Here is a 12,693-nt window from a genome sequence, read left to right on the forward strand (position 1 = left end):
TGAGTCAGCTGTAAAATAACACTGTCAAACTTAGTCTCACACACACACACACACACACACACACACACACACACACACACACACACACACACACACACACACACACACACACACACACACACACACACACACACACACACCACAAAGGGCCAGGAAAAGGGTTAAGCAAACACCCACAGGTCAGGAGACCCCGCCCCTCTCTCACTCTATCGTCAGAGTGGCGCAGTGGTCTAAGGTACAGCATCTTAGTGCTAGAGGTGTCACTACAGACCCTGGTTCGATTCCAGGCTGTATCACAACTGACCGTGATTGGGGCGGCAGGTAGCCTAGTGGTTAGAGTGTTGGGCCAGTAACCAAAAGGTTGCTAGATTGAATCCCTGAGCTGACAAGGTAAAAATCTGTCGTTCTGCTCCTGAACAAGGCAGTTAACCCACTGTTCCTAGGCCATCATTATAAATAAGAATTTGTTCTTAACTGACTTGCCTAGTTAAATAAAGTTTAAATAAATAAATAAGGAGTCTGATAAGGCCGGTGCACAATTGGCCCAGTGTTGTCCGGGTTAGGTTTTGGCTGGGGTAGGCCATCATTGTAAATAATCACTTGTTCTTAACTGACTTGCCTAGTTAATAAAGGTTAAATAAAAAATACAAAAAATGAGCCAACATTCATCACATATCCTACTGCGGTGCCTCTTGAAGTCTGACTGAAAAGTCAAACTTGTAGTGATAGACCGATGTCTAACAGCGCCCTGTAATCATCATCAGACTGGTGGTAATTTGACCAGGGTCAGTTTGTTATTGGCACGGCACTCTGTTCACATTGTCTCGATGATGGTAGAGTAGCTTCAGGTCGACACATTGAAGATCATAGGCTACACTCAACTCTACTAACCATCCCAAACTCCTTTCATATTGATACTTGTCTGTACATTTTGTTATGGCTTTACACATCGCCTAAGTAACACCCAAGAAAATAGCATTTCAATTGACATTCAAGGCCTATCCTCAGTAAAGTATATGACTTCAACTAACTCAAACATATTGTTTCAACCAATGTGTTTGACTGATTTTAAAAATCTAGTCAAATAGCATTATGAGTATTTTAGACTTATGCAATAGTGAGAGGGGGTTAGGCACGCCAACATCTTTCAGCCAAACTAGGTCAAGTCTCAGCACTCGGATTCTGAAAGAGGCTGAGGTATTTGATGCCATTCAGGGACTAGCCCAGCACAGTGAGAGGGCACAACCCAGTGCAAACACTCCACACAATCACATGGAGCTAACAGGGGCCAGTACTGTTACCGACTGTGGGTCTGTGTGGCTCAGTTGGTAATAGTGTGGCACTAGCAACACCAGGGTTGTTGGTTCAATTCCCACTGGGACCATAACATGTATAGCCTCGCAGCACTGTACTTTGGACAAAAGTGTCTGCTAAATAGCACACGTTATTATGAGGGCAGTTAGAGCTTCATGGCTAAGAAAAAAAATCATTTCAAAATAGCTAATCAAAGAGCTTAACCTTTATCATTATAATTACCAATTAGGGGAATGTTGAATAATTTCTGACAGGAGGGTATGGGGAGGTAAGGGGGAGGCCCTCTAGCAGGGTCTCCCCAACCCCTCCTTATATCACACCTGGCGGGGTTGGGTCAAACTGTCTTTGGCAGGATAGTGGGAGGAGCCCTGCAGTAGGGCCTCTTCAGCCCCTCCTGGTCGGACGCCTGGTAAGGACTAATCGGGACATCTCGAGCAGGCTAGTGTGGGGAGGTAGGGAGGGGGCCCTCATGTAGGAACCCTCCCTTCTTAACTGAAATCTGGTTGAGGCAAATCGGAATATATGAAATCCTAAACAATACCATCCAGACTTATTAGGCATGGGCACACGTACTGAAACTACATGATAGTGTATACACTTGGTAAGTACAAGCGAAATAACACACTTGTTTGTTATGTTTTCTGTTGTTACCAGGAGTTCAGTATTGCAGTTCTTGGTCTGACTGACCTCCGGCGCTAAGGAAATGAGGGTGCAGGAACTTCAGGAAGGCAGGGTATGTGGAGTACCTCCCTGCATGCCACTCACGTAAGACCCAGGGATTCCCCCTTACATAGGGTTGCAAAGCTACCAGTAATTTGCCAAAGTTATCCAAATCCAGCGGTGTCATTAGGTCTGGGCTTCCGGGGCTTCAGTCCCGGATGTTTTTGGTCCAGCCCCAAACCTTTAAAAAATATATATTCAGTATTTAAAACAAAATGATTTAGTGCCAAAAATAAACGGACAAAAAATAAACAATACAATAGGCAGTAGCAGGCACTTCAGAATGTAGTGGACCGCTCACCAGGCCTCGAATTTCCCGGCGGCATCGACGGCCATGGCCACTTGTGTTGCCGTAATGCCCACAAAAAAAAATCTGCGCCTTTCGGCCGTGGTGCCCTTGAGCTGAATTTAACAATATATCACAATATCTTTGACATTCTTCCTCACAGCTTGATCAGTCAGTGTAGAATACACCGCAACTTTCTGCTCGAGGTATCTCTCAACCGTTTCATGTCTTGAATTCCATCTAGTAGGGACATCTTGGATTAGTTTGTGGTTTGGCAGCTCCGGCATCTCCTGTTTTGTCTTGAAAACATGTGCAGCAGTTGTGCTTTTATGAAAGAAGGATACCACCTTCCTGATCTTTGCTTGGAGGAGAGAGATTGGAATCACTGACATTGCTTTTTGAGATGCTAGATTATTGACGCGAGCAAAGCATCCTATCTGTGGCCCCAATCCGGCTAGTGCAACTGCATTTACAATATTTCTAGCGTTGTCAGTGGTCACAGGAATCGTTACATTAACCCTCTCCAACTTCCACACTGCAACTACTTCCCTTAGCTCTCCCCCCAAGTTTACACTGGTGTGACTACTCTCAAGGGGACGTGTTTGAAGGACATGGCTTTTTATCTCCCACTCTGCCGTAATGAAATAAGCCGTCACAGTAAGGTAACTCTCTGTAGCTCTAGACGTCCAGCTGTGTGGTGTTAGAGCAACAGACCACGTTTCTGACAACTCACTCTCAAGGTGTTCTTTAGTTTTTTTGTATAAGGAAGGTATTAATGTCTGGGCAACACGCGTACGGGAAGGAAGAGTGAAGCGCGGCTCGACCACTTTAAACATGTTTCTGAACCCCTCATTCTCTACCACAGAGAAGTGGTTGCCGTTTAATTTTTTCGCCAAGTCCCACCGATTGGCACTTTGGGGTGATGTTGGCGCAAATGAGTAGTCATCTTACTCGTATAGGCTATCGGCAATGAACAGAGCCTACATGTTGTAGGAGTTTTATCCACCACTCGTTGGCCATCCCCGTTATAGTTTACGGGGAAACCGAAGTGTTCCCAGACGGCAGACCTGAATGATACTGGGGCGTCTTCTAGTTCTGGCTCGCCAATGCTTGCTTTGTTGCTCCTCTGCATTTAGCTAACTGCTAATTCCTTCACATGCTAATTGCTGCTACGATGCTCTCTCAGCTCTGTTCTCGCTGGAGTGAAATAACTAACGAGCGGAGCTGCATACAGCTACAAGACAACTTTTTTTTTTCTTTTACTTTATTACTGTGTGGAAATTTTTCCCACTTTAATTTATACGCCATTGGTTTATGCAGTAATATTTTTTTACAATGAAATATATTTTCCTAGCTATAATATATGATTAATGTATGTTCGGTTCGCAGTGCGTACCGAAATGTGCACCGTGGACCCTGTACCGAACCGTTTCACCCCTACTGTCATGTGATCGGGTCCTTTTCACAGGCATTGCAGCTCTGAATTAGGCTACAAGTGAAGACAGACACACTGGGGATGCATTGGCACGTGTCCTTATCGAAATTCAAGACGCATATTGAAGATATTAAAAGAACTATGTCAATCTACTATCCCCATAGTACAAAAGTTGACGTATTCTAATTGGTCAGCTTGTCATTCTGTGTGAGAAATAAATATTCCAAACAGACTGAGAATGTTGTGGGACGATAGATCCCAAACTAATACAATCACTGTACATTAAAACAAAATGTTTTGAAAAGCAATGAGGCTGATGCAACAGATCAGAACGTTTAGCTTAAAATGTTGATCAACTATTAGGCTATATCTTCACATTATAAAACGCAGCAATGCGCATACGCCAGTAGACCATAAGCGCAAATGTTCCAAAATGCAATTAGTGGGAAAACACTGTTCTCAAAAGCGCACCGCAAATACGAGTGGTTTCATAAGACAGAGATGATAATATAAACAAGTTTTAATGACTCCAATCTAAGTGTATGTAAACTTCCAACTTCAACTGTATGTAAATATATATATATATACAGTTGAAGTCGGAAGTTTACATACACTTAGGTTGGAGTCATTAAAACTCGTTTTTCAACCACTCCACAAATTTCTTGTTAACAGACTATAGTTTTGGCAAGTTGATTAGGACATCTACATTGTGCATGACACAAGTAATTTTTCCAACAATTGTTTACAGAAAGATTATTTCACTTATAATTCACTGTATCACAATTCCAGTGGGTCAGAAGTTTACATACACTAAGTTGACTGTGCCTTTAAACAGATTGGAAAATTCCAGAAAATTATGTCATGGCTTTCGAAGCTTCTGATAGGCTAATTGACATAATTTGAGTCAATTGGAGGTGTACATGTGGATGTATTTCAAGGCCTACCTTAAAACTCACTGCCTCTTTGCTTGACATCATGGGAAAATCAAAAGAAATCAGCCAGGACCCCAGAAAAACAATTTTAGACCTCCACAAGTCTGGTTCATCCTTGGGAGCAATTTCCAAACGCCTGAAGGTACCATGTTCATCTGTACAAACAATAGTATGCAAGTATAAACCCCATGGGACCACGCAACCATCATACCGCTCAGGAAGGAGTCGCGGTCTGTCTCCTAGAGATGAACGTACTTTGGTGCGAAAAGTGCAAATCAATCCCAGAACAACAGCAAAGGACATTGTGAAGATGCTGGAGGAAACAGGTACAAAAGTATCTATATCCACAGTAAAACGAGTCCTATATCGACATAACCTGAAAGGCCGCTCAGCAAGGAAGAAGCCACTGCTCCAAAACCACCATAGAAAAGCCAGACTACAGTTTGCAACTGCACATGGGGACAAAGATTGTACTTTTTGGAGAAATGTCCTCTGGTCTGATGAAACAAAAATAGAACTGTTAGGCCCTAATGACCATCGTTATGTTTGGAGGAAAAAGGGGGAGGCTTGCAAGTCGAAGAACACCATCTCAACCGTGAAGCACAGGGATGGCAGTATCATGTTTTGGTGGTGCCTTGGTGCAGGGTAGACTGGTGCACTTCACAAAGTAGATGGCATCATGAGGGAGGGAAATTATGTGGATATATTGAAGCAACATCTCAAGACATCAGTCAGGAAGTTAAAGCTTAATAGACGTGGCGGGCCTGGTACAGCTTCTGGTATATGTCCATTATGTTTATGGAGGGTCAATTAAGGAAGACATCCTCTTCTGCAAACCACTGAGAAACAGGACAACAGGAGAGGATATTTTTAAAGTACTGAACAGCTTTGTGACATCAAATGGACTTTGGTGGTCAAGATGTGTTGGTATCTGTCAGAGTCTATGTTTGTAGTTGTTGAGTGGTATGGAGGTTTTTGGCAATACATCTGCTGTGTATGTTCTATAGTAGAGTAGAGAGTGTTACAGTGAAGAGACCCACAGTAGCTACTGTAATTGCGTACTGGCAGTGCCTGTTGTGGCAAAGTGCAAGTTACTTGAAAAATATCTAAATCTCTCAATGTTCTCATCTCTCAATGATGGTCCCAGAACCCCTACTGGCTTTGGGCTATGCCCCCAATGCTTGCGAATTCTAGAAATGCCCCTGCTGGAATTTTTGCAAATTTTGATCATTAAAAGGTAATCTATGGAAATCCATGGTAATATTAGTCAATTATACTTGAATAACTTAAAAATGTATTAATATATATGTTTTAATCTGTGTCCATATTGTTCATGACTTTCTAGTGGATAGACCATATGGTTCAAGAGAAAATAGCCTAATTAATGAAAAAAGTATCTAATCAACAATGGCATTATTTTCAAATAACTCTGCATCTCCTCCAACTATTGTATTTTTCACAACTGCCACCAGTTTGGCCACAAAGCATTTGCAACAAAGACATAGCAAAAAAATATATTCTATACAGTACCAGTCAAAAGTTAGGACACACCTACTCATTCAAGGATTGTTCTTTATTTTTACTATTTTCCACATTGTAGAATAATAGTGAAGACATCAAAACTATGAAATAACACATATGGAATCATGTAGTAACTATATATATATATAGACACACACACACACACACACACACACACACACACACACACACACACACACACACACACACACACACACACACACACACACACACACACACACACACACACACACACACACACACACACACACACACACACACACACACACACCCCGAAAGGTTGCTGGATCGAATCCCCGAGCTGACAATGACGGTAAATAAGAATTTGTTCTTAACTGACTTGCCTAGTTAAATAAATGTTAAATGTATATATATATATATATATTACATGTGATAAGGCTAAAGATAATTACAAACACCCGTGATGATCTGAAGAACCCAAAAAAGGTAATTAAATATCATGTGATAAAATTCCATAAAAGTTACAAAAATGCTGGTAGTTTACTGGTAAAATTTGAAAGATTCCAGTAATATACCCTCCCTATGTAACCTTACCCATACACTAATTACAGCTTGTGTGTGAGTGTGTAGTGTGTGACTGTGTGTGAGAGGTTCAGTGTGCCAAGGCTACTTGGAGGCAATGCAGAGACACCATTTTGCTTAACTTAGGGTAAAGGCAAGAGTTCATACATTTTTTATTTATGATTCCTAATACTCCCATTAGATCCAAAAATGACTGTTTGGCTCAGGCACAGAGTATATCTCAGTTCATTTATGGTACTACATAAATAAAAATGCTTGTTAGGCAGAAATCAGAGGGATTCCAGGATATTTCCTGGAGTCAAAACTGATTTACTGTAGTTTTCTCTCTCTAATAGACCCAAACTTTGAGTGGCATATTAGCCTTATTTTTTTAACCTATTAACAGTATTCTTCTCCATAACTTCTTCTTGACACACACAGTAGATGGGAGGTAAAGTACACACATGTGGTTGGAACATTTCCTGTGTAATCAGAGGTGTTTCCTTCAGACAGCAACACCCTTTGTTCAGTGTGTGCGTGCGCGTGGGTTCATGCATTTCGGTTGTGTTTGGGTCTCACCAGCTCTTTGCTCAGCTGCATTGCAGTGGCTTAATGGACTGAGTTTGGACGGTTTAAATCAAAACCTATCCCATACCGCTGAAGGCTTTTTTTTTATTTCAGAAATTCACAGCCTATCGAATAGTGGAGTGGCTCATCCAGCACATGAGCTGATCATCCTTCCTCAAGTAAATGCTTTACCTTGCAGTCCGCTGCTCACTTGGTATTGACCCAGAAATGTGGGGAGTTTTCTTTAGACAATCCAAAGCATCAATACACTCTTTCAGGTTCCAAGATACCCTGGCATTTTTAACACACACACACACACACACACACACACACACACACACACACACACACACACACACACACACACACACACAACGACATCATCCCTCATGGGGAGAGTCTATATAATCTACAAGATACTATGACAGCATCAGATTAAGACCAGAGGGAGAAGACTAGAGGGAGAATCTGTATATTCTCTCCCTCTTCCCCAGGCCAGCCATAAAGCTCCTATTCATCATACGGTACAGTGCAGAGCTATATATTTAGATGGCTCTAGTACAGCGGTGTGGTTCACCGTGCAGCAGGGCTACAGTGGGTTTATATGGCTGTGGATCTCCGCCAGGAAGTCCAGCTCAGACTGAAATCGATCGGCGGTCTGGAGAGCTGATATACGAGAGGCTGCTGGGTTGGTGATCAAGGGGGAGATGAGATGAATCACCTATCTAGGAGCCACTTCCTGGCAACACACCCTCTTACAGCACTCACTGATGCACATGTTGTATACAATGTAACATACACAAATACACCCACCAATGCACTCGTGCAGGCACACACAAACGCAGTAAACGCACATAAACACACAAGTAAGGATATAGGCTTAAGACTGATCAAGATCGCGAATCACTAATTCGTCCAGTATCTCTATCCCAGTGCTGAAAGAGAACTAGCCTAATGCCCACTCTTCCCTGCTTCTTCACCATGACTGCAAATTCCTCCATCTGACCGATGGGCATTGATGACAAGGTGTCATCTAAAATGTATCAGTAGGCCTTGTCCAAATGTAGCACCATGGCGAGACCCAATGTGTTCTATTAGCGCGTCAGTGTTAACAGGCTAGCCTAGGGATGGGGCGTCAGAGAGAGTGAGTGACATGTCTGGAATTATACAGAGCGATTGATCCTGGACTTCCGATGAACACAGTGGCTGAGAGGAGTGCTTACGCCAGACTAAGAGAGGAGTCAAACGATATTATCCCCTCGCGCCAATCGTCCCATGGGTGTGGTAGAACTGCATTTGTGCTGTGCCAGCGTGAGGTTAGTGGATTTAGTGTATCCCCACTCAATTCATTAAGATCACACGCATGTGTGCACACACATACACTAACACCTCCTCTTTGCTCTCACACTCCCTGGTGAAATGTCATCTCAGCTCTGCTGGCTGGGTAGCGGGGTCAAGGAGTGCCCGCCATGACATCATTAAGTCACACCACTGTCTGGTGCTCCACAGGATTATTACTGAATGACTTCATTTTACACACACACACACACACACACACACACACACACACACACACACACACACACACACACACACACACACACACACCACACACACACACACACACACACACACTTCCGGCAAACAAGCAAGTCAGTATCGTGGACAACACCATCCTCATCGTCAACCTCATCAAAACAATCATAATTTAGGCTATGGTCATGCTAAATTGTCCCACAGTTGTCCCTGTTCAAAATAATACAAATAAATGGTTGTAGATAGTTGTTGGTCTACATGGTCGACATACTTAGCATTATTTTGCTGAAGAAATCACATGTCCGTCATTACATCAAGTCAACAGAAACTGTAATGGGGAAGCATGATTTAGAGGACAAAACTTGACTGGTTACTCCAGCATGTTTACATAGACCTAAAGAAAAGAAAATACAAATCTCTAAAATGGTTCATTCATAGGGTTTGATGATTGTACAGTTAAACAAACCATACAACTCCATGCACAAGGACTACTTTTAACAATTTCCACAGAAAATGTTAAGAACAGTGCAGATGCAAAGTTTGGTAACAGATTGACGGTTTGTGCTGTTTGTGTCGTCATTCTGTTACCAAACTTTGTATCTGGAATGTACCTAAAATTGTCTGTGGAAATTGTTAAAAGTAGTTGGATGGTTTCACTGTCTGTACTGTCTGTCTGTCTGTCTGTCTGTCTGTCTGGACAGTCTGGACAGTCTGGACAGTCTGTCCCTGGTTAAGTACAATGAAGCACGCACAGAGAGTTCCTCTGTAAACTCCCCCGTTACAAGTATACTGTAACTCTGCAGTGACAGTACAAAGATAGAAAGTACCTTTGAGAGAAATGATCTCCTGCTGAATGGACCTGTGGCCTTCCATTCTGACTCTCTAGCCTTCTGTTGATGGTTGATGACAGTTCTCTGTGATGTTGATGACAGTGACGATGTTGATGCCAGTTCTCGGTGCAGCTCCTACTGTGTACCTCTGCCTCAAGTTGACTTTGCAAGTGTCTGTGAGTCCTGGCTACTCTGACGCAGGCTTAGGAACTGCCCAATTTCTGTCTCCCTCTTTTTGCTCTCTTTCTTTCAGTTTCTGTAGTGCTGCTTGCCGGGAGAGGCTGCTGTGTTTGGGTCCCTCTCAAATACACATGCACACACACACCTTGTGTGTACAGGAATATCCTTCTGTGGGAAGCCCCTCCCTTCTTCCCTCCTCCTCCGCCTAAAGCCTGCTTTTCACTGGGGGCTGTGCCTCTGCAAATCACTCTCATTCACCATGACTTAGCCAATGGTTGCAGGGCACTGGCATCCGCTTCATTATAGCGCAACCAATCACAGTGTAACTCCGCCATTCAGACTCATTACTGTAACAAGTGGAGTTTGAATGATGGTGAGTTTTAAAGTAGAGATGGAGGCAGAGAGAGAGGGGGGGATAGAGTAATAGACATACAGAGCGATGATGGGAAGGATGGAAAGTGAAGCTGGGGAGGAATAAAATCCCCGTGCCACGCCCAGTTCCGAACCAGACAGATAAAGATAAAGATAAAACTAAGGAAGGAAGATCCCTTATCAACGCACAGAAATGTATAGGCTAGACGCCATCTCGCAGAAGAGAATAGTGGGAGAGAATAGTGGGAGAATACGCAAACAGTAACCCCACTCTAAATCTGGGCTGTGACAATGGAAACGCCAACCTTCTCTATCAGTGTTAAATCTATGCTATATCACAACAGGGTGAATGGGTACAATCAGGACCAATCCCATTAATACAATCTCATTTCACCTGCAGCAGCACAGGTGTACTGTGTCAAACCTGATGTTATAATATTTCAAATCATCAGGCACTGCTTGACATCTGCATTACAAAAACATGATCACTGCAGAACTATTGACCTGGTAAAAGTCATTTAATTAAGACCGCCATCAACATGACTTTACTTTCACCATCTACTCTAATGCATACAGTAACTGTCCACAGTAGCAACTAACCAACGCTCAAATATCACTGTTTAGCTGCTGATCTGACATTGAAATGCCACTGGAAAAACTGCCAGTCTTTGTACTGTGTCAAATGTTCCAGTTTACGGTCCATGTTCAATTTCAACATAACCCACCCCATCCCATCTTTAGTGTCCCCTGGGTTCCTTCAATATTACACAGAGCCCCCAGGCTACACTGAAGACAGAAAGGCACAAAATCTGAGCATATTTCACAGCAACCTTTGTTCCACTCTCATGGACAGAGACAACTCTCCCTAAAACCACACAATAACTAATGATAGTAACGAGATCCTCATGTACATGATTGACTATGGGCAATTCCATGGTCAAATAATGATGCTGAAACTCAATTTAAAATGTATGCCAAACAAAAACAAGCTAGTTTCATAACAGAATGACAGTAAAATCTCCCTCTGTTTTTTATGTTATGTAGTTTTCCTTTGTTAAATATCTACTCTGAATGAAGATTCAAAGATGTTTGCGAAAATAATGGGGTGTCAAATATGATGACACCTTGAGTTTGAAAAAAATCTATTTGCTTATTGAACTTCAGTAAGTGAAGTGGATTAACACCTGATTGTTTGGGTATTATTCAACACATTGACTATTATTCTAATGAGCTCCCCCAACCCCAAACAAGATCAAATTTGGTTGGTACGGACCAGAGCAAAACTGAACCAATCATAGACGTCTATGTTACACAAGTTTAGACATCACAGTAGAGCACAATAGAGTACAGTACAGCACAGCAGAGTTCAGTACAGTAAATGATACTGTACTCTACTGTAGTGTGCTCTACTGTACTAAACTCAACAGTACTGTACTGACCTATACTCTACTCAACTACTCAGTAAGAGCCGGAAGAGGTGACATTAACTTGAGAGGAGAAGGAGCGCGAGAGCGAGAAAGAGAAGAGACAGAGACAGAGAAAAGAGTGATGGAGAAGAGAGAGAGAGAGAGAGCGAGCGAGCGGTTGACCAGATTGCTTTCACAATTATGAGCGGAACATAACAGTATGCCAGTGGAAGGACAGTAGCATGTGAACCAACTGTGGTTTGTGACTACTATAACTTCCTATTTTAGCCAATTCAATTGCAGTCATTCTGTTAAAGATTTTCAGTCCTTCTGTTATGGATTTTGTAACAGAATGACACATATTACACCGGCCAAACCAGGACCGGCGCTAATTGTGCACCGCCCTATGGGACTCCCTGTCATGGCCGGTTGTGATACAGCCTGGATTCAAACCAGGGTGTCTGTAGTGACGCCTCTAGCACTGAGATGCAGTGCCTTAGACAGCTGCGCCACTCGGGAGCCCAGTTTTAATCACTTAATCAATCATAAACAAAATTGTTATCAGTAAAAACACTAATTGGTAGGTCTACCTTTATTTGTTACTTGTGTGAACTTTCATTTTCCGTCCTCATGATAATTATTTTTATTAAATACTGTATCTTAAAGATACAGTAGGTGAGGTTTTTCTAACATAGTTGCAAGACACTAGGCAATATAACAGAAGGCAAATCATTCAGGCAAAATTAAATAGAAATGTTGATATTAGTTCGCAAGGGACTTAACTTCAACATTATTGAAGCTTTGATGTATTTAGAATACCTTTTAATACTTTTTCTGGTATATGTTTTCTAAGACCCCTTTTCCATCTGTTTGACCAGAAATCAAAGCCTTGCTTATTCCTAATTTTAGGATGTAAAATGGTTGAAAATGTATATAGGTCTTCATTTATTAAAAAAATTACAAAGGCTCTTGGCTTTCATTTGACGCCAAATTTGAAATTTGAAGGCTTCTGTCTATTTGAGCTGGTACGTCTGTGTCGGTAATACTGTCG

The 12,693-nt window shown here is 42.2% G+C and overlaps 1 protein-coding gene across 9 annotated transcripts in view; it reads right to left on the minus strand.

The window, feature by feature from the left end:
- Positions 1-12,693, minus strand: part of plecb (plectin b) — a 187,079-nt gene that overhangs the window by 132,674 nt on the left and 41,712 nt on the right. For 2 of the 9 annotated variants that reach the window (XM_045704625.2, XM_045704622.2), the window contains exon 1: positions 9,682-10,012. The exons of the other annotated variants lie outside the window; for them this stretch is intronic. In XM_045704625.2, the coding sequence (XP_045560581.2) occupies positions 9,682-9,727 (46 nt within the window). In that variant the 5' untranslated portion in view covers positions 9,728-10,012. Of the gene's footprint in view, positions 1-9,681; positions 10,013-12,693 lie in introns of those variants that run through there. 9 annotated transcript variants of the gene reach the window in all.

The sequence above is a fragment of the Salmo salar genome, chromosome 02 (assembly GCF_965601325.2).
Source record: "Salmo salar chromosome 02, fSalSal1, whole genome shotgun sequence".
NCBI classification, from domain to species: domain Eukaryota; kingdom Metazoa; phylum Chordata; class Actinopteri; order Salmoniformes; family Salmonidae; genus Salmo; species Salmo salar.